The sequence below is a fragment of the Thalassophryne amazonica genome, chromosome 11, assembly GCF_902500255.1.
Source record: "Thalassophryne amazonica chromosome 11, fThaAma1.1, whole genome shotgun sequence".
Lineage (NCBI taxonomy): Eukaryota > Metazoa > Chordata > Actinopteri > Batrachoidiformes > Batrachoididae > Thalassophryne > Thalassophryne amazonica.
The window spans coordinates 27,030,650-27,054,099 of record NC_047113.1 but is presented as its reverse complement, the minus strand read 5'-3'; the positions used below and the strand labels follow the sequence as shown (position 1 = coordinate 27,054,099).

General features: G+C 41.8%; 1 protein-coding gene across 2 annotated transcripts; it reads left to right on the top strand.

Moving 5' to 3' along the window:
• The first annotated feature begins 718 nt into the window (after positions 1–718).
• On the top strand, positions 719–22,337 carry rad9a (RAD9 checkpoint clamp component A). 2 transcript variants are annotated; one of them, XM_034181165.1, is made up of 12 exons: positions 719–960; positions 1,076–1,146; positions 5,321–5,394; positions 5,523–5,571; positions 6,866–6,980; positions 7,159–7,258; positions 7,453–7,559; positions 10,097–10,203; positions 12,175–12,239; positions 12,372–12,467; positions 21,156–21,393; positions 21,708–22,337. In XM_034181165.1, exons 1-12 carry the CDS (start codon positions 927–929, stop codon positions 21,822–21,824), a joined length of 1,173 nt encoding a protein of 390 aa, XP_034037056.1. In that variant the 5' UTR covers positions 719–926; the 3' UTR covers positions 21,825–22,337. The 2 variants fall into 2 exon arrangements, with proteins under 2 accessions (XP_034037056.1, XP_034037057.1); XM_034181166.1 differs by lacking the exon at positions 5,321–5,394.
• The last annotated feature ends 1,113 nt before the right edge of the window (positions 22,338–23,450 follow it).

The following is a 23,450-nucleotide window of genomic DNA, read 5'->3' as shown; positions in this document are numbered from 1 at the left end:
AAACCCAGGTCTACTGAGATCTCTGCAAGCTCCTCCATTTTCAGAGCCCAAACGTATTAATTGAACAACTAAATGCAAGAATTATTATTGTAAATATATATTTTTTTTAAAAATCAACTTTGTAGCTACTTTTCTTTAAACATGTCAGGGAATAGATACATTTCCAAGTGACTGAATAAGTCAAACTACATTTGCATCAATCATTAAAAAAATACAGTACAGTAGCCGACGTACATCTGATCGCAGGCAGTTCTCAAAAGTGATGATTTGTCTCAACAATAATCCCTATATTTTGTTCATCCAGTTACGGTCTCACTCTGACTCCATTGTGGCGGTGAATAGAGGCAAAATTGCAAAAATTGCGTCACCATATGGACTTGACATGTTGCACAGTTTAAAAATAGGATTTGCAAAGATCCTCTGATCATGATATTCTCTTACAGTTATAATCTTGAAGCATTTAGATGTCAAGCTAATGTGTAATCGTTGTTAATGTTAATGAATATGATTTTTGATGAAAAATGTGAACTTTTACATAAACCTTTTTCAATTTGTTTTATCTTTTGTTCATTTGTTGGATTTTATAATGTTATACTTTACATTCTTCTTACATTATTTCTGCACTTTTTATTACTGCTGCATTTTTTTTAAAGACTAGCATCACGGCGGCGTAAAGGCTAAACTCCGCCCATCTGCGTTTTTGTCCGTCTGATTGGTTTTCAGAGCGGAAGCGAGTAATGGCGGCGTAAACAATCATGGAGTCGGTGCATGTAGAAGCTAATGGAGTTAATAGTTTTCAAAATCAGCTCTTCTGTAACGGAATATGAGTACAGTTCTAAGCGGAGGATTTCAGTTTGATGTGAAAGCTGTTAGAACCTTCCCGCTCGTTTAGGCTAAGTTTAGCTTTGCTAGCTAAACTAGCAGAGATGGACGGCGTCGTAACAGGTGGAAACGTGAAAGGTAGCAAATATCTTCTGAATTTTGGACAGTGACAAAACAGCAGTAGTTTGTGTGTACATACACGTACGTACTTGCTTGCTTTAGTTTTGACTGGTGTGTATGTGTCTGTGTGTAGTGCTGGCCAAAGCCATCCATTCTTTGTCCAGGATAGGTGACGAACTTTATGTGGAGCCTCAGGCTGAAGGGGTGAGCAGATCTCACACACAGTTACTCTTTGTATCTCACTGTCAGTCATGTCTTAGCAAACATACACTCTGTCTGTTAAAACTATGTAAGAGTAAATACACCTTTTTGTACATCCCATCTTCAAACACAGCCTCATACGACCGTCCATGAAAAATCTACTTAAGCTCCCAATTTTCTAAATGGACTGCATTATGCCTCACATTCACCCCAATGTCAGGGTGCTGCCATACAAGGCGCTCGCTACACACCAAGAGCAATAGGGGATTAAAGTACAGACGGTTGCCCAGTTCCGGATCACCTTTTTTAAAGTCCTGCTGTTATTTAGCTGAAAAAGTCTGGGTGGAGTAGCGCTTCTACTTAAAGTGTGAAGCGACATTAAGTGTGGCACAAACATTTGCCAGAAATGGATCACTTTTGCCAGTTCCGGATCACGACACTCTGCCTCACTTTGGGTTCATTCCTGGCATCTGGCTGGAGCTCTTCTAATGCAGAATGATACACACTGTGCCCGAGAATTTGTTTTGAACACAAAATGATAGAAATAATACTTATTAAATGAGAATTTACTTCGTTTTGAAAAGCGCCGTTATACGTTTTTACGAGCGAAAAATGAAGTGTGGAGGTGAGATTTCTCCCGAATTAAAAAGTAAAAGCCCCCACATTCATGTCCTTTCATGATGTCGAGATGACCCCCAAAGTACACATGACTCACAACTACAGACACGAGGCTGCTGCTTCAGTGATCCGAAACTGGCAAATTTTCGCGTCGGAGATAAATGCGTGCAGCAATTAAACAGCAAGACATAGCACACTGACATTTTCTACCCAAGTAAGTAAGTATTTTCCCACTCTAGAACCAAAAACACCGAACGGCTAACTCACCTTTGCTACATTTTAGAGATCGTTACTTTAAAACTTGCAGGAATGAGTGAGTCAGAAAAAACACGCACACCGCAGACACCGGGATGTTTTGATTCCTCTGCTGATCAGAAGGACGGCTGGATCCGGTCGAGCTTGTGGTCGTTTGTAGACAAAACATCAATCTTTCCATTGGTACCAAGTATTACCTTATTCGTGCTGATTACGAGAAACGGCGGCACAAAAACTACAGCAGTAATCCGTAACTGGCAATGATCCGGAACTGGGCAAGTGACTGTATCAGAATACAGTCTTCCTTTGGGCACTGCACTAGTTACACCAACATTATGAAGATACCCCTTCACGGAAAAATACGACTATGATTAAAAAGAATCTCATGATAATACAGAAGATAAATAATAAAACGTCCAAAATGTAACAAAAGTGTAAAAATTGATACCCTAGTTCTGTTTTTCATGCTCTTTTATTTAAAAGCAAGAAGCTGAGCAACTGGACCAAAGCTTTAGGTGTCATTTTGGATTTCACAATGGAGACATTGAAAGACAAACATTTGCAGTATCTCCATTCACAGAACACATAAACGTGACTTTCGGCGCTGCTGTGTTATTCAATTCTCTGAAATCAATGCAATTGGTGATTATACTTGTATCTGTGGTATTTCACTTTCACATCCACTAGATATGAACAGTTCCTCACATGCCTATAAATGTACATGTTCTCCTGAATGACCTGTATAGCTACAATGGTTCTGGTTGTCTGACCTGAGCGTTAGATATCTTGCAAATCCTCCTTTCTCATTATATATAGGCAGTAGTTGTTTAACTTCAAGGCAACATTTGCAGTCAAGCAGTATGGTAATGCTAATATGCTGTTTTACTTGTATGTTCTGGATCCATAGCCACTCGTAGTTATATTCACACCAACATGACAAAAGAATTAAGGGTGCAAATGAACTATTTACAAACTTTGTGTATCCAGCTTTTGCATACACAAGCTTTCATTATATGCCTATTGCATAAAAAGCTACCTCCAACTCATGACGCATTGACATTCCACATACTTTGTAGCTACTACCAGTCCATGGCATGCCTGAAGGCCAATCAAGCAAAACCAGAATCGCCTACTCTGGAGGAAAGTGGGTGGTGTCTTGATGAAAGTGGCAACCTGAAAGTGATCCTCATGACAATGGAAGCAGTCCCTACTGCTTGTGCAGAGCTATTGGTGTGTGGGTGCAAGACGACATGCACATCGCTTAGGTGTACATGTCAGAAACATAATCTGTCTTGTAGTCCTGCATGTAGCTGCAGAAGTCAGTGTCTGAACATCAGGCCAACAAATATTCCGTAGGATGGAATTTCATTAGATGAGAATTATACTTTCAGTGCTTTATTATGGAGATTGAAATTACATGAGACTTAATTTCATTTCAGTACATACTTTTTGAGTGTTATCTGAAAATGTAATAACGTTAAAACAAAGTTCATGGTAATTGAAGTGAATCATACTACAACCCCAATTTCAGTGAAGTTGGGACGTTGTGTGAAATGTAAATAAAAACAAAATACAATGATTTGCAAATCCTCTTCAACCTATATTCAACTGAATACACCACAAAGACAAGATATTTAATGTTCAAACTGATAAACTTTATTGTTTTTGTGTGAATATTTGCTCATTTTGAAATGGATGCCTGCAACACGTTTCAAAAAAGTTGGGACGGGGCAACAAAAGACTGAATTTAGGGATTCCATCATCTACAGTCCATAATATAATCAGAAGATTCAAGAAATCCGGAGAACTTTCTACACGTAACCGGCAAGGCTGAAAACCAACATTGAATGCCCGTGACCTTCGATCCCTCAGGCAGCACTGCATAAAAAATTGACATTGTGTAAAGGATCTTACCGTGTGGGCTCAGGAACACTTCAGGAAACCATTGTCAGTTAACACAGTTCGTCGCTACGTCCACAAGTGCAAGTTAAAACTCTACCATGCAAAGCAAAAGCCATACATCAACAACACCCAGAAACGCCGCCACCTTTTCTGGGCCTGAGCTCATTTGAAATGGACAGACGCAAAGTGGAAATGTGTGCTGTGGTCTGGTGAGTCTACATTTCAAATTGTTTTTGGAAATCATGGATGTCATGTCCTCCGGACAAAAGAGGAAAAATACCATCCAGATTGTTACCAGCCCAAAGTTCAAAAGCCAGCATCTGTGATGGTATGGGGGTGTGTTAGTGCCCATGGCATGGGCAGCTTACACATTTGTGATGGCACCATCAATGCTGAAAGGTACATCCAGGTTTTGGAGCAAAACATGCTGCCATCCAAGCAACGTCTTTTTCAGGGACGTCCCTGCTTATTTCAGCAAAACAATGCCAAGCCACATTCTGCACATGTTACAACAGCGTGACTTTGTAGTAAAAGAGTGCAGGTACTAGACTGGCTTGCCTGCAGTCCAGACCTGTCGCCCACTGAAAATGTGTGGTGCATTATGAATCGCAAAATACGACAACGGAGACCCCGGACTGTTAAACAACTGAGTCGTACATCATGCAAAAATGGGAAAGAATTCCACCTACAAAGCTTCAACAATTAGTGTCCTCAGTTCCCAAACTGTTATTGAGTGTTGTTAGAAGAAAAGGTGATGTAACACAGTGGTAAACATACCACTGTCCCAGCTTTTTTGAACCGTGTTGCAGGCATCCATTTCAAAATTAGCAAATATTTGCACAAAAACAATAAATTTAATCAGTTTGAACATTAAATATGTTGTCTTTGGGGTGTATTCAATTGTATAATGGTTAAAGAGGATTTGCAAATCATTGTATCGCTGTACAAAATCAAACTCCAAAATGAAAACTCAAAATGAATATAGAACAGTGAGATATAAATCAGTCACAAAGAAATAGAGTGCGCAGGTTCTGTGTTTGGGCAATTCCAGGATACGTCACATCCGGTAGGGCTTTCAGTGGTGCTTTTGTCATCTAGCCATCCCAGAGAATTATGGTTTGTTCATTAATTTCTTGATCCTATTTAGAATACAAAGTCTGTGGCATCCTGTCTGTGAAGGATGTAACTCCAAGCACAAATTTGAGGCAAGTCTGTGAAGCGTATCGTCAGAGTCAGCCCTGAGAGGCTGAGAGAGTTGAGACGAGACAACTTGGGTTGTATTTTTATCCAAAACCTTTGAGATTTGTAGACACAGCAGCAGCAGCTCTTCTCTGAGACACACAGGAAGCCCGTATAAAGACCCAGAATCAGAGTGATGTCTGTTTTGTTTTCTCTCCTGTAGCTGGCCCTGCGGTCTGTGAACTCCTCTCGGTCGGCATATGCATGCTTCCTGTTCGCACCACTTTTCTTCAGCAGGTGCAGAATGTGTGATTGTGTGACATGGCGAGTCATTGAAAGAAAAAAAAAATCACCTTTTGTGTGTGTGTGTGTGTGTGTCATTTCTTCTCGCCTTAAGCTGTATTTTGCTTCCCTTTCTTGTGCAGGTACACCATCCCCAGTGGGCACAATTTTCGTTGCAAGATGGCAATCAAGGTGTGCTAAGAGAAAGATGGCTTACATAATTTCTGACTCTCAAATGCATAACATCATCTTCGATGATAATCTAAAAAAAATGTGTCATTTTAAATAAGGCAGTCTATGCATCTGTATGTTTGAAGTTTTCTTGAAGACTTTTCATGAGCATCTGATTAATAAATGCATATGAGTCGACTTCCTCTACTAAGTGTCAAACACAAGCTTTCTGCAGCCTCCATAGCGTACCGTTGTGGTTATCATTTTACAGTTTTTTTCAGAGCTGGCACTTCCCCCTTTACATCTGTATGCTGGAGTAGAGTTCATACAGCAAAAGTTACATTCATGAAATGAAAAATTAAGATTACTTGCTGAAATTCCCTGCACATTTAGACACAAACAATACCATGCTGTTGGAACACTGACCAGGAACCTAAGAGCAAGACAGGGTTGATATTATTTTGTTTCCAAAGGATTTCTTTATTAACATTTTGCTGCCTTGTCAAACATCTGTCTACCTTGGAGCAAGCAGTTTGTGCTCTTACCTCCCAACATAAAGGTCCCTGATTTGAGGCCACTCTTGCCTAACCTGAGACAGCCAGACTAGTTCTGAAACTGGGAATTAGCCTGGTACATCTCCATTCACTTTTCATTTCCAGAGGGCAGGACCAACGGATGTAGACCAAACTGACTCTGAATGCTATTAGACAGACATAGAACCCATCAGAGCAGGGAAGTATGTGACGTAGGCAGAGCGACAACTGGACTAGTGTCAACAAACATGCAAAGATAGCAAGAAGTGGAGTAGGTATGCTGGTGAATGGCAGTTGTTTTTGCCATAAAAACCTGAAAGTCTATAGCATTTGTAGTCATAAAAAAATGCATTGCAGCAAAAATCACTTTACAAAAGACCTGCTGATGTTGGCGCTCCTCAGTAAGACATTCCACAAACCTTGCACCATATAAGATAAACTGTTGCGATTGGCCCGGCCTGTTTTCGCCCAAGAGGAAATGGCCATGGATTGGAGGGGGATCAGATCCTTTCACTAATTAAGCAAATTATGGGTCTGGTTTGAGGCTACCCCATGATCATTCTCTTTGTACTACATATGGAGTTGCGTTAGGAAGGGCATAGGTATTTGAGGATTTAGCACAAGACAACAGATTGAATTTAGACTCAAGTGTCCCCTGTGCCTCATAGCAAATTGTAGCTGAGATACAGCTCTCAGACACTCAGTCATACAGTGTAGTTTCCATTACAATGGATGTAGGTGCTTGTACATTCTGTTCACGTGTCCCGCTCTGTCTGACTCAGAGTGTGCAGGCAGTGTTTAGGCCTCTGGCATCTCTAGAGAAGACAGTGGAGAAGTGTCACATACAGCAGAATGAACTGAAGAATCGCCTCACCTTCACCCTGCACTGTAAACATGGTATGGACCTCATCACATCCACCAGCAACAATACATGGGTCATTTTACCGTCTTTCACTCTCAGTGACCTGAACGTGGCAGATTTATTGTTTAATTTATTACAACACATTAATTTAGTTTAAGATGTGATTGTGTTTCTGCATCCTTCTGTTTATGTATGTGTGTATGTCCTCTGCAGGGTTGCTGAAGACACATAACCTATCTTTCCAGGACAGTGAAAGCTTACAGGCAGTGTTTGATAAGGACAGCTGTCCCAACATATTCCATGCCCAGCCCAGGTTTGTAGAAATATGTCCACAGTCTCTTACAAGCAATAAAATGCTGTCAGTCTGTATAAGGAATTTACATGGCAAATATCAGTTTAACACGTCATTAAACACCTACATGTATCCTACATGTGCAGAGTTTTGCTTTCTTCAGTGTCTGTTCTGTCCACCTGCTCCTCTAACAGATTACTTTTTTCTGAACTCAGGCTGCTAGTGGACATGGTCATGCAATTTCCTCCATCGTTGGAAGAGGTGACTCTGTCTGTGAGTGATGAGCGAATGTGGGTCAGAAACCATGTGGAGGAAGAAGCAGGTAATTTTCCACATCAACTTTCCATATTAATGATTACCTTGATTCACTTATAGGTTTGTTTGTTTTTTTTTTGTTTGTTTGTTTTACCACTGCCAGCAAAGTTGGAGGAGGTTATGTTATCGCCCCTGTTTGTGTGTGAACAGCCTGGAGCCCGTACTTTTTCATACAGTAGTGTTCAGAATAATAGTAGTGCTATGTGACTTAAAAGATTAATCCAGGTTTTGAGTATATTTCTTATTGTTACATGGAAACAAGGTACCAGTAGATTCAGTAGATTCTCACAAATCCAACAAGACCAAGCATTCATGATATGCACACTCTTAAGGCTATGAAATTGGGCTATTAGTACAAAAAAGTAGAGAAGGGGGTGTTCACAATAATAGTAGTGTGGCATTCAGTCAGTGAGTTCGTCAATTTTGTGGAACAAACAGGTGTGAATCAGGTGGCCCCTATTTAAGGATGAAGCCAGCACCTGTTGAACATGATTTTCTCTTTGAAAGCCTGAGGAAAATGGGACGTTCAAGACATTGTTCAGAAGAACAGTGTAGTTTGATTAAAAAGTTGATTGGAGAGGGGAAAACTTATACGCAGGTGCAAAAAATCATAGGCTGTTCATCTACAGTGATCTCCAGTGCTTTAAAATGGACAAAAAAAAACAGAGACGTGTGGAAGAAAACGGAAAACAACCATCAAAATGGATAGAAGAATAACCAGAATGGCAAAGGCTCACCCATTGATCAGCTCCAGAATGATCAAAGACAGTCTGGAGTTACCTGCAAGTGCTGTGACAGTTAGAAGACGCCTGTCTGAAGCTAATTTATTTGCAAGAATCCCCCGCAAAGTCCCTCTGTTAAATAAAAGACATGTGCAGAAGAGGTTACAATTTGCCATAGAACACATCAACTGGCCTAAAGAGAAATGGAGGAATATTGTGTGGACTGATGAGAGTAAAATTGTTCTTTTTGAGTCCAAGGGCCGCAGACAGTTTGTGAGAAGACCCTATATATCGCATACCAGGTAGATCAGTTTGGATATGTCAAAATACTTGAAGAGGTCATGTTGCCTTATGCTGAAGAGGACATGCGCTTGAAAAGGGTGTTTCAACAAGACAATGACCCCATTTACACTAGTAAATGAGCAAAATCTTGGTTCCAAACCAACAAAATTAATGCCTCGCAGATGTGAAGAAATCATGAAAAACTGTGGTTATACAACTAAATACTAGTTTAGTGATTCACAGGATTGCTAAAAAAGTAGTATGAACATACTAGTTTTGAGTTTGTAGCATCAACAGCAGATGCTACTATTATTGTGAACACCCCCTTTTCTACTTTTTTTTACTAATAGCCCAATTTCATAGCCTTAAGAGTGTGCATATCATGAATGCTTGGTCTTGTTGGATTTGTGAGAATTACTGAATCTACTGGTACCTTGTTTCCCACGTAACAATAAGAAATATACTCAAAACCTGGATTAATCTTTTTAGTCACATAGTACTACTATTATTCTGAACACTGCTGTATATCGTTATGAAATTTTTACTTAACATTCATCTCCTGATAGGCAAGAAATGATTCCATTTTCATGATCGAAAGTCAAAGTCAGGAAAAACCTTGGAAAATCATTATCCTTTAACAATGAACACATTTTAAAAAATTCATAACTCTCAAAAAAGATTGAATTTCTTTCATATTTGAGAGTGTTATGTAGGATGGTATCTTTCATCGACTGACAAAGTTTGAGCCAGATCTGATCTGAAAATTTTTTCCAAGGTAAAAATTTTGTGGAATTGTCAACTAGTGTTGGCGGAGGTTTGCGCTTTATGAGCATGGTGCTCTAGTATTTTGTTTTTGTTTGTTTTGTTTTTTAAGGCTTTTTTACAGATCAAAACAGTCCACACTGCAATATTGCTTTGTAGTGCTGGAACTAATTATTTTTATTAATTTGTAGAATTTTACACTGTTTGTTTAAATAATTTTATCATTGAGTACACGCCTGTTTTATTGGAGTAGAATTTTTAAGGGTCACATCTACAGATATTAGGCTCAAGACGTATTCTGTCTTATTAAAAGTTTCATTAGAACTTTTCAAAATGGTGCACCCTTTAGAGTGTGTGCCAATGTCAGTCAGCCACTATGAAGCCCAAGCAGGCAGGAAGTTAAAAAAATAATAACAAAAAAAAAAAATAAACACAGCATTAGCAATCAATAAACATCAATGATTGGAAATGTTCTTCTGTGGAAAGTTTGGCACTATAATTACCAGTAAATCAAAACCATAAATTGACTCTTTTGCTAACCAACATGATTTTTAGGCTTGTGTAAAATGCAAGTGCCGGTTTTTGAAAAATTATATTGTAAAATACATTTCTGCATGTTTACACACTCTTAAGGATATGAACATGAAGCCAGTGGTGCCCTCATGTGGTGGAACCACAAATTCCAGTCTACACGCAAGAAGATCCTGTTGAAGGCGCAGCAGTCTCTCTGCTCACACCTTCATTTACTGTTCATTTGTTCTGCCTCTTTCCCTCACAGAGCAGTCAAAAGCTATGCTGACAGAGCTGTGCCTGGCTTCAGATGAGTTTGAACATTTTTCTGTCCGAACTCACACCAGTATCACCTTCTGTCTGAAAGAGCTACGGGTAAGACAATGGATGAACACAGAGGCAAACAGGCAGGCAGAGCTATAGATTACCAGAAGAGTAAGAAAGCGGAGAAAGAAAAGTCTTCCTTTTTTTTTTTTTTTTTTTTTTTTTGGCTGCTCCCTTTAGAGGTCGCCGCAGGAGATCATCCGTCTATATCTCACCCTGTCCTCTGCATCTTCTTTTGTCACATTCTGTGTGCTCCCTGCATGCCACCTTCTACTTCAAAAGAGGCGTAAATACAGTCGACGTTGACTCCTCGACAACAAATCATCTTTGGAACCTTTGGGCATATTTAATGAGCTAAACTGTTTAACACACTTGTTTCATTAAGTTAGCTTTGTGGTTATTGAGCAGCTGCATGGAAACTGGAAAGAAACCTGACAACAGTACAGACACACAAACACGCACACAGGTGTATGTGTCACTCTCATGGTTGATGAGAGCCGTTCTCTGTGTGTAAAGAGCTCTGTGTACTTTCACAGACAGAACACAGCATAACTATTTACCAGTTTGGTTAAATACAGTCATTGGAACAATTAAATGTTGCACATTTATTTATTTATTTATTACAAGCTCACAAACACACTTGGTAATGTGGGTGAGTTCATGCGCAATGGAGCACATGGGCTGTGGTTGTAGACACAGAGCGCTTTCAGCCACAGTGCAGCACGTGGAATTGTGCAAAGAAAATATACAGATTAATTCCTCACATATCTCATAGTTTCTCAAAATACTGAGTGAAAAGGTGCTTCACACCCGTGAGTAAAGAGTAGAAAGGATTAGCTCCAATCAGTAACCAGAAACAGGGGTGGATTAAACACAGATGACTGGGCTGAAGACCAGCAGCCCAAAGTCACATGAGGGCCCCACATTAATGTTCATCAAAATGTTTTGGAGAACACACATAACAACAGGAACATGAATAATACACAATATAACACAGTATAATAAAATACTATCACTTGCAACTACAACCTGTCACACCGATAGGTGAAGCAACAGAGATCAAACAGTCTGAGTGAGGCACAGAGGAGCCTCACGACTACAGAGCAGTACAGAGAGAACTAATGTCAAAATAAACATGTCTGGGGTGCAATGCCACCAAGATTTTTTTTTTTTTTATAGCAGTTTATATTAAAGTTTATGAGCTGTCTTTTTTATTTACACTCATGCATGCATGCATATTTGCAGTTTTGTTTTCTTTTGAATTAATGTGTAGCTCATAAACATCCCATGTAGCTAATTGAAATTGCTAACAAATAGCCACAGTGGCTAACAGTTTTTGAACCCCAGAGAGAACCTTTCTTTCTCTTTTACTTTTCTATCACAAAAAAACTTCAGCGACTAGAGGAGTCCTTTTGAGGATCAATAGATTGTTTGGGACATTCAGTGGATAGATCATTTATGGACGATCCATCCATTCATATAAAAAACTTGTGCATGCACCAATCTTTTCTGTGCATGATTGTGTCTATACCTAACATGTTGCCTTCTGTAAAGCCAAACCACTGCATCTCATGGTCAGTCATCAAAATATGTTTTACGGCAATCATATAAACAGGACTTTAGGATGTGTTGATTTCATTTCATGTTTTGTTTGTTTGTTTGTTCTCTGTCTTCTCCATCCAGAGAAGTTCAGTAAGCTTGAGATTTCGGTCATTGAGATGTTCTACAGAGAGACTGAGGAACTCATTTGTTCCGCGTGCCATTAGGCTGCTTAATGAGGCCTCTGCTGGGAGGGGCAGGAGGGAGAATGTGTTTTAGCAGCTAGTTTTTAGTTATTATTTATTTATTTCTGTGGTGGGCTTTGTTCCTTCCATTTTATTATGTCTTTTAATTCTATTTATCCTTGGAGCACAGATAATGCACAATTTCCCTTGGGATTAATAAAGTATTTGTCTGTCTGTCTGTCTTGTTTGTTTTTTTATCAAAGTTTGACATGTAATGATGTGTAATTTTTTTCCCTAGGGTTTTCTCTTGTTTGCAGAGTCCTCAGGCCTCCCCATTTCTTTATATTTTGATGAGCCAGGCAAGTAAGTATGGTCACCTACATGCTATACAGATAATTACTTGTCATAAATGTGTAATGACGTGTACATATTGTGTGTGTGTGTGTGTGTGTGTGTGTGCGTGCGTGCGTGCGTGCGTGCGTGCGTGTGTGTCAGTCCTGTGGTGCTTTCAATAACAGAGAGTGTCCTGGAAGTGAACTTTGTCCTCGCTACACTTTCTGATGATACCAGCCATAAAGAAAACACCAGAAGGTAACAACCAGAGAACTTGTGTGTATGGACACCAGTGTTATCCGGTTTATAAACCATAATCTCCCATGTCAATACAAAAAAAGACTTGTCAAGATGATGTTTTGGCATTCATCATCTTTGTTCCACATGTAAACAGTTTCATTTTATTTCATTTATATAGTGCCAAATCACAACAAAGTTGCCTGAAGGCGCTTCACACAAGTAAGGTCTAACCTTACTAACCCCTAGAGCAAACACATAGGTGACAGTGGTAAGGAAAAACTCCCTCTGAGGATGAAACCTCAAGCAGACCAGACTCAAAGGGGCGACCCTCTGCCTGGGCCATGCTACCGACACAACTGGCAAAACGAATATACAGGAATTTTTTTTTTGCATCCATGCTGGTGCACAGGACGGGAGGCTTGCAGAAGAAGACACCACTCCTATCTCTGAATGGAGCTGCACTTTAAACAGAGAGAAAAAACAGAATGAGGCATCAGAAAAATAACAAATACAGTATAATTTGTCAGCATTAAGCAACAAGAAAAACAGAAAAAATACTAAGGTGATCGCCAACCACTAGCCGTAAGCTTCACTAAAAGACCCAGACTTTAGATAAAGTTGAGGCCACAGCCCGCTCTCTTTACTAATTAATGAATTTAAAAGGGTAAAAAGCATAGTAACATACTATACCAGTATGCTAGCCATACAAAAGGGAAAATAAGTGCGTCTTAAGTCTGGACTTACAATGGGGCAAAAAAGTATTTAGTCAGCTCCTGATTGTGCAAATTCTCCTACTTAGAAAGATGAGAGAGGTCTGTAATTTTCATCGTAGGTACACTTCAAGTGTGAGAGACAAAATGAGAAAAAAAAAATCCAGGAAATTACATTGTAGGATTTTTAAATAATTTATTTGTAAATTATGGTGGAAAATAAGTATTTGGTCAAGAATAAAAGTTCAACTGAATACTTTGTAAAATAATCTTTGTTTGCAATGACAGAGGTCAAACATTTCCTGTAAGTCTTCACCAGGTTTTCACACACTGTAGCTGGTATTTTGGCCCATTCCTTCATGCAGATCTCCTCCAGAGGAGTGATGTTTTGGGGCTGTCGCTGGGCAACACGGACTTTCAACTCCCTCAACAAATTTTCTATGTGGTTGAGGTCTGGAGACTGGCTTGGCCACTCCAGGACATTGAAATGCTTTTTACAGAGCCACTCCTTTGTTGCCCGAGCAGTGTGTTTGGCATCATTGTCATGCTGGAAGACCCAGCCACGTTGCATCTTCAGTGCTCTCACTGAGGAAGGAGGCTTTGGCTTAAAATCTCATGATACATGGCCACATTCATTCTTCCCTTAACACGGATCAGTTATCCTATCCCCTTTGCAGAAAAACAGCCCCAAAGCATGATGTTTCCACCCCCATGCTTCACAGTAGATATGGGTTTCTTGGAATGCAACTCAGCATTCTTCTTCCTCTAAACACGAAGAGTTGAGTTTTCACCAAAATGTTATATTTTGGTTTCATCTGACCACATGATATTCTCCCAGTCCTCTTCTGGATCATCCATATGCTCTCTGGCAAAATTCAGATGGGCCTGGACATGTACTGGCTTAAGCAGGGGGACACGACTGGCACTGCAGGATTTGAGTCCCCCTCTGCTTAGAAGATCATTCACTACTTTAGTGAGACCTGTCTCTGTGGAATGATATTTTCTAAAAGCAGACTGCAGTGGCTCAAAAAGATTATTCTCAGTAAGATAGATCATGAGCTGCTGTGAAACCACCTTTTCCAGAATTTTAGAGCAAAATGATAGATTTGCTATCGGCAGATAGTTTTTCAATACACTAGGTCAAGATTAGATTTCTTAAGTAATGGTTTAATCACTGTAGATTTGAAACATTTAGGAACAGATCCACAAGTTAATGAGAGATTAATAATTTCCAGCACAGTTGGCCCAAGAGTGGGCCACAGGTCCTTAAACCGTTTTGTTGGTATCGGATCAAATAAGCAGGTTGTACTTTTTGTAGATGTTACGAGTTTCGTCACCACGCCTAGTGAGAGACTATCAAATTCTGTAAAGCTAGATAATACCTCAGTAATGGCGCCCACCTCAATAGCATGGTGTAGTGGCTGGGTTAAGGCATGCTGGGATATGCTCAACGTAATGTCTTCTATTTTCTTCTCAAAGTAATCCAGGAAATCTTGTGCTGTAAAAGGAGAGTGACTTACAGGTGGTTGTCCATGAATAAGTGTTGCCATGGTGACGAACAAGAACTTTGAGTTATGCTTGTTTTCGTTGATTAAATCAAAGTAATAGGTCTGTTTTGTAGCCAGCAGTGCATGTTTATAGTCTAAGCTAGCATCACGCCATGCAAGGAGGAATACTTCTAATTTTGAACTACACCATTTCTGTTGTAGACCTCTAGCCTCATGCTTGAGGTCACGCAAGTAATCATTGAACCAAGGTGACTGTTTTAAGGGGCATGGTTTTAATAAAGGTGGCGCAATCATGTTAAGTGTAGCTTTGAGCGCTGAGTTTGAACTATCCACAAGACTGTCTACTGATTGGGCATTTTTCAAACATGAAGCTAAGATATCAGGCAGTCTCGCTTCGAGTTCAGTTATAGTTGAGGAGTTGATGCATCGCCGTAGTGATAAATAAGGTTGTTGTTCCACTAAACATGGCAGCAGAACTGTAAACCTCATAAGTGAGTGATCAGATACCACTGATGCAAAAGGCATGATGTCAATATTTGTGACAGCAATAACACATGCGAGAACCAAATTCAAGGTTAAGGTTATTTGCACTAATGTACGTCGAATCCTGAATGCATTGCTGGAATCCTACTACATCCATAATTTACACAAATTGCAGAGGGGATCAGAAGGCTTATTTATATGAATGTTGAAGTCACTAATAATCAGAATGTTATCTGCACTAGTTGACAAGTTAATGATGAACTCACCAAATTCATCTAAGAATTCAGAGTATGGGCCAGGGGACAAGTAATACGGGTGATTTTTTTTTTTTTTTTTTTCCTTTTTCCCTTGTGACCTTGGCAGTATGTAGTATCCGAGAATCAGATGTTCAAATTAATTATATTTGTGACCCCCAATAGCTAATAGACTAGACAAGTGCTGCCATTTATTTCGTTGCCAGTTTCCCTTCAAAATCTGCAGATTTTTGACCAGTTTAAATTTTTTTAAGGATTTTTGGGGGGGCTGGGGGGAGTGGATGTGACAGTTTGAAATTTTGTCTTCAATGAGGGTGACATGCCTACTTGTGAAAATAGGAAAAAACAAGGCATTTGACAGCAGCCAGCATGAAATTATCTCAATCCAACAATTCATCTGGATCTGGTGGGCAGAAATAAATGTTTTCCTAAGATATTCTAAATTCTAAGATGTTCTAAATAGAGCTTGAAGAGGAATCTCTGTGAAGGGGTGGATAACTGATCATTAGGAGTGAGGATCCTGACCTCTGATTTACCCATATTATGTCTACCAAGGATGTAATAAAATCATCAGCATTTATTTTTTTGTCTGTCTGTCTGTTAGCAGGATTATATCAAAACTACTGCATGGATTTTGACAAAATTTTCACCACAGATAGATATTAGGCCATGAAGACACCTTTGAATTTTGGAGGTGATCCACATCCAGATTCTGGATCAAGATTTCACTTTATATAGGCTTTAAAGTATTACGTAAAAAAAAAAAAAAAAAACTACTTTGCGGATTCTCACCAAATTTGCACCACAGATAGATATTAGGCCATGGAAGACACCATTGAATTTTGGAGGTGATCTGGATTCTGGATCAAGATTTCACTTTATATCAGCTTTAAAGGATTACCTAAGAAATAAACTACTTCACAAAATCGAGACCATGGTCCAAATGGTGTACCAGGCATGCCACAACATTTTTGGCGTGAATGAAGGGAAGGTTCTTAGACCACCATCACGCCCTAGCAGAAGGCAGAGACAGATTAGAGAGTTGCGAGGAGAGTTGAAGAAACTTAGGAAAAGATGGCGGGAAGCAAACATAGTGGAGAGGACAGCCCTGAATGAAGTCAGGGCACAGGTCCGGAAAAACCTGGTCCATCTCCACAGAGTGGAGATATTACGCAAGAAGCAGAGGGAGAAGCGCAGAAAGAGGAAAGCCTTTGTAAATAACCCTTTCCAATTTACAGCGGAGCTCCTAGGAAAACAAAAGAGCGGGACACTGAAATGCTTGAAGGCAGAGGTAGAAGATTCTACGACAGCTGCACATGGCGACCCCCTTAGAGACGCCCCCCTGGGGGAATGCCCTTTCCCACTGCCTGCTCTTTCGCCACATACCCCTTTCAACATGGCAGACTTCACCGTGGATGAAGTAAGAGCGGTAGTTGAAAAAGCACGAGCAGGATCAGCGCCAGGGCCATCAGGTACCACCTACAAAATCTATAAAAACTGCCCACAGCTTCTGAAGAGGTTAGCAAAGCTCTTAAGGACACTGTGGAAGAAAAAGCAGGAACCTGGGCTCTGGACACTTGCTGAGGGATGCTTCGTGCCCAAAGAGTTAAACTCGGAGAGGCTCGATCAGTTCCGAGAGATTTCTCTGCTGGATGTAGAGGGCAAGATATTTTGGTCCATCATTGCCAAAAGGCTAACAGCATACTGCTTGCCAACGAGTTTATCGACCCAAGTGTTCAAAAAGGTGGGTTCCAGGTTACTCCGGCTGCTTGGAACATACAGCAGCGATCAGCCAGCTTATTAAAGAGGTCAAGAGTAATAACAAAACCCTCTCCATTGTATGGCTGGACCTTGCCAAAGCCTACCCAAGTGTTCCACATCAGATATTCCAGAAGGCATTGGACCACTACCGTGTACTGGCAGAGGTAGTTGAGCTTACCATGTCACATCTGGACGCGCTAAGGATGAGGTTCTCTACGAATGATTTCACCACCTCATGGCAAAGGCTTGAGAAAGGCATAATGGCAGGATGCACAATTTCAGTGGCCCTCTTCATAGCTGCAATGAGTCTATTGCTTGAGTTTGGAGGGGCACAGTGTAGGGGCCTGAAAGCAGATGATGGCATAAGACACCCTGCTTGCCGGGCCTTTATGGACGACGTTACGGTCATGACTCCATCAATCCAAGGAACACAATGGATCCTAAGTGCACTGGAAAGGATGGCGACATGGGCCCGACTGCAGTTTAAGCCTGAGAAGTTGAGGAGCCTTACTATCCTGAAAGGGAAGCCGAAAGGAAATACCTTTAGCATTCAAGGTGTGGATATCCCAAGGATTCAGGAGCAGGGAATCAGGTGCCTTGGAAAGGCCTATGACAGTTCCCTTAAGGACGGCGATAACCTCATTAGCACCAAAGTCCAGCTGTGCACATGGCTGAAGGCGGTTGACAATAGCCAACTGCCTGGGAGGTTTAAGGTGTGGTGCTTCCAATATGGGATGATACCATGACTACAGTGGCCCTTTTCGCTCTATGACTTCCCCATGTCTCAAGTAGAGGGGATGGAAAGGCTCTGCAGCAAGTTCCTGCGGAGATGGCTGGGCGTCCCTCCATCTTTCAGCTCAGTCAATCTCTATAGCAAGACCTCAAAGCTCTCCCTACCAGTAACATCGGTGGCTGAAGAGTTTAAAGCCACCAAGGTGAGAGCAGTCAGCACACTCCGCTCATCTGACGATGGGAAAGTGAGGTACGCAAGTAAGAACATCAAGTGTGGCAGAAAGTGGAGGCCTCAGCAGACAGTTACTGAGGCAGAAGCACACTTGAGACATCAGGAGATCGTCGGTGTGGTATGTCAAGGCCGTTTGGGTCTTGGGAACCACGATGGCAAGAGATGGAGTAAAGTTAATGCGAAAGCCAAAAGAGGACTGGTGGTGCAGAGGGTCCGGCAGGCAGCAGAGGAGGATCGCCAGGTGAAGGCAGTAGGGCTAGCCTCCCAAGGCCGGTGGACCCAGTGGGACCAGGCACTGGAGCGTCAACTGTCCTGGAAGGAGCTATGGCAAACTGACCAGGGGAAGCTGTCTTTCCTCCTACGAGCAGTGTCTGATCTGCTGCCAACCCCAAGCAACCTAAAGATCTGGGGTGCAGAGGAGGACCCCTCTTGCAAGCAATGTGGGGCGGCCTATTGTACTCTGAACCACATTTTGACTGGTTGTCCTAAAGCATTAGCGGAAGGACGCTACAGGTGGAGACATGACAAGGTTGTCATGGAGATCGCCAAGTGGGTGGAAAACCAGAGGATTAAGACGAACAACAACCATAGTCCGCCATCCATTGGCGTAAAATTCCTAAGAGAGGGCGGCAAGGTCCCTAAGAGCAGAACAGCAGCCAAAAACCTATCTTGCATCCTGCAGAAGGCTTTCGATTTGGAGTTAAGCGTGGACATGAAGAGGAAACTTGTCTTCCCTCAGGACGTGGTGGTAACTACCCTTCGACCAGATATGGTCCTCCTGTCTAGGAGAACAAAAACCATTATTGTGGCAGAGCTGACTGCCTTGGGAGGAGAGGCTAGCCACGTCCCACCATCTAAAAAAGACCAAGTATCAGGACTTGGTGGATGAAGCAGCATTAAAGGGGTGGCATACAACTTTTTTTCCCAATTGACGTAGGCTGCCGTGGATTTCCAGCAAAATCGGTGCGCTACTTCCTCCAGAGAGTGGGTCTGGAGTTGAAACAGTTGAAGCAAGCCATCAGGGAAATAGCCAGCATGGCGGAGTCAAGCTCAAGGTGGCTGTGGCTAATGAGGGCCCAAAGTTGGAACCCTTCTGCAGGCGAAGGCTAGTCAGGCTCCGCAGCCCCACTCAGGCGAGGTGTACAGGTTAAGGGGTGAAACACCTGTGACCCTGAGATACCTGCTGATGATGCAGAAGGGTTTTCCAACAGAAGAGGTGAGGCGAGGAACGGGAATAAGGATCCAGCCTACGTAGTCTGTAGTTGTTTGTAGCGTAGCATCTTTTGATGTTTATTCACCCCACGGATTCTCACCAAATTTGCACCACAGATAGATATAAGGGCATGGAAGACGCCATTAAATTTTGGAGATGATCCGGATATGGATTCTGGATCAAGATTTCACCTTATATAGGTTTTGAAGGACTACATTAAACAAAAAACTTCTTCATGGATTCTCACCAAATTTGCACCACGGATAGATATTAGGGAAGACTCCACTGAATTTTGGAGGTGATCCAGATCGGGATTGGTAGACATCAGAAATCTCTGATTGTTCTTGTTTTTAAAATTTTTATTATGAGCAGAGAAGCACCTGGTTAATCTGTGGTCCTGCTGTCCAACAGAAGCTGTAACCTTTTAGTTTGTGGTATACTCTGTGGTCCCACACACTATTTAATACTTGATAGTAGCACTGAATAGCAATAAAATGTGTTCTAAGGTGAAATCTTAATTTAAATGCTGATCAAGTAATGCCTGGGATTTTCAGCACTTCCTACGCCCTTAGTGCACTGTGGGTGATGCCAATTTTGGACACTTTTAATGCATTTTTCAAACATTTGTCACGTCTTTCTAAACTGAGAAATGTACACAATACAATTATGCAACATACAAAGTAGCACATTTTTGGGTAAGGAGACATTGCCTTTATTGTTGTGTGGGCCGCCGAAGAGGAGGTACTGCTGGCTCACCACCACCGGATGGCGCCCTGCTTGGAGTGCGGGCTTCAAGCACAAGAGGGCGCCAGAACCACTGGGAGTGACAGCCGTCAATCATCCTCAACACCAGCTGTCACTCATCATCTCATCATCACCATCACCATAAAGGCCGGGTGGCGACTCCACCTCCTCGCCGAGAAATCTCCTACAATACAAGGTAATCTCTCTGCTGACTTATATGTCAAAAATAATCTGATCTGTTTTGCAGCTGTTTTTTCCTGGTGGTATTTCCTTGACTGGATTTTCGGAGCTGCACGTGTGTATGATTGGAGGTGGAGGCTCTCCCTCCACAAGAATCAATAATCAAGGTTGCTGGGTGTGAGGATTCACACTCACTACCTTCTGTTTTTTCTGCCAGCAGTACCAGGGCCGACAACGGAGGACAGAGACCACCTGGGGACTCGGGGCTTGGCGGCTTCGGTGTTCTTCAGGCCGTTGGTGGTGGAAGCGGTGTGGGTCCCGGCTCTTCGTTCATCTGAGGTCTCCTATCTTCGAGCCTGCCCGCAATCCTCTTGTGTGTGATTGGCAGAACCTTTGTTTGTTTTACGTTGTGTACTTGTGCAACATTAAATTGTTACTCCTTTCCTTATCCATTGTCCGTTCATTAGCGCCCCCTGTTGTGGGTCCGTGTTACGACACCTTCCCAACACTTTATGTGTACTTGTGTATATATATATATATATACACACACACACACACAGGTATCTACACTTTTCATTCAGTGTTTGTTGTCACGTCTACACACAGTAAATACTGATGCGTTCTTGCTTGATGCTGGTATGCCATCACAAAAAAACATCCAACTATGATCTATACCCGTTTATTCCCGATTAAGAGTCTCCGGGGGGATTATTATATTTCTGCTGGTAGGCAGTTGTCTGTTCTTAATTTGACTGTTTTTAATTGCTTCATTGTGTTTATCCTTCTGTATGTATTTTTGTGCACGTGTATAATTTACAAATATGACCAAAAATTTGATCTTGTTTTTCATTCTTGAATCACACTCCCAAATGTGCCTTCTGCCTCTCAGAGCGTCCAGCACACCCCCACCTCCTGATGAGTTTATGAATGATGACATGGACTCCTACCTTATCGCCATGGATACAAGCATTGCAACAGGTCCTTTCGTTTCCAACCCGTGTACACCTCAGCTTTCTGATTCCGTGTATTCAAATCAATCTGCAGTAGCCAATCATAGGACAAGGCCTGCCAGTGAAGGGGAGGATGAGGACGAGATGGCTGATGCTGTTGGACCACCAAATAAAAAAGCAAGTCTAACTTTTATATTACAGCATATTGTTGGTCTTGTGGTTTGGAAGTCGAATTATTCATCTAGCTAAGATGCGAACATAGAGAGTAGCAGTGGCTGTTAAGCTAACTGCGAGTTGCACAAATGACCTCCTTTTTGATTGAGGTTAAAATAGAATATCTGTCACACAGCTTCTTCTCACTGACTCCTCCTGTGGCAAATGTGTTGATGGTGCCTGTGCTTGCATGAACAGATTTTTGTGTTACAATCAAGATTTTTAAAAAGTCTTTGTCTAATACATGCCTCTCCACACTGCTTGGTTCCATCCTACAGTTCTGTTCCCTGTTCTTTGGATCAGTGCTGCCCCCAGCGTCGCAGATGACGACTCAGCCCATGACAAGTCAGGAAGTGCTGGCCAGTGACAGTGAAGATGAGACTCAAACGGACTGATGGATGAGGAGAGTGTTTGTGTTCCTCTGTGCTGTCTGGAGTTGTTTGAAGTACAGAAATGGACAACTCAAACTCCTGCTCTACATTTTGTTGTGACTTTGTCAAGCGGGACTTTTTTAAAATGGTCTATGGCAGGGTTGGCCAAGTTCGGTCCTCGAGAGCCACCTTCCTGACACTCTTAGTTGTCTCCCTGCTCCAACATGCCTGAATCCAATGAAAGACTCGTTAGCAGACTTTTAATGAGCCTTTCATTGGATTCAGGTGTGTTGGAGCAGGGAGACAACTAAGAGTGTCAGGAAGGTGGCTCTCGAGGACCGAACTTGGCCACCCCTGGTCTACGGTGTGGCTCAGGCGTAACATCTCCAGACTATTCCACTTTTTTTTTAATTTAATATGTTAATGGAGACTTGAAATTATGGAATTTTGAAAAAATGAGTATGAAGCGCTTTTTTTGTGTAAAGTTTGTTAAACATGTGGTCATCGCTCCAAATAAAACAAAGCTATTTTTTCATAGCACGTTAGCATTTATTATTTACACTTCAGACATTTAAAGCATAACAAAGATTCATCAGAAGTAAGATTCGGTGTATGAAGCAGAATGTCGAAGCGTCTGTAAGTCAGTGTGGTGCACGTCAGTGCAGCTTCTTTCTCTTTGCACCTGAAAACTTTTTCCTCTTGTCTGTGGTTTTCTCCGTTCTTGCACCTTTTGGTTCTCCAGATCCTTCTCTCTCTTCTTTTTCAACCTCTCCTTCTCTTTCTGCTGTCTTTCTTGTTCCCTTCGCCTCCTCCTCCTCTCCCTGGAGCTCTTTTTCTCTTCGCCAACTGCCACCTCAGCCGGTTTCTCCATCACACCCACATCACTGAAGTCCTGAATCAGTATTTTGGGGACCTGCATTTTGGGTGTTGGAGTTCCTTTGGGCTTTTTGGGCTGCTCTTCTCTCAGCCTACGGAAGAGACCAAAACGTTTAGCGGGGTCGAGCAGGCTCTGTTTCTCTTGCGCTCCTCTCAGGTCAGAGCTACCTTCTGCAAGCACTGTTGGGTTGATTTCTTGTTTCGTCTTAACTGATTCTGTATCCTGAGAATCACCTGCGTGAGTTTGGTTTTGATTTGTAGTTCCAGAGCTGTGCTCATTTTTGTTTGTGTAATTGCAGATAGATTGAGAATGGTGGATGTGTTGAGGAGCAGTGAAGAGATCTTCAGAGAGCCGACGGGCTGTCCTTTTCCCTCGTGACCTGGGTGACTTGCGGACACAGATGTCACCAGAGGACTGGCTGCTGCCATGTCCAGTTTTTAGCTTGCTGTTAATATGCTCGACCTCACACTTTACGACATCACAGTCGTCTTTGTTTTGGACCTGAGGTTTTTCAGCAGGATCTGGCCTGTCTGTTGTTTGAGAAATGATGAAGACGTCACCTTCTCCTGTGTTTTCTTTCACATTTTCCACGCTTTCTTCGTAATCCACTGTGTCTTTTTCAGGTGCCGTCTTCTCTGGAATAGCGCTCGCTGTTTCCTCAGGCTCAGCCTCGAGTTTCACTGCTCTGTGTTGTGCTGAAGGACTGTTTGAGTCAACAGTCTCTGTGTCTGTCTGAAATTCTGTAGGTGTTTCCTCTATTTGCATGTGATTGC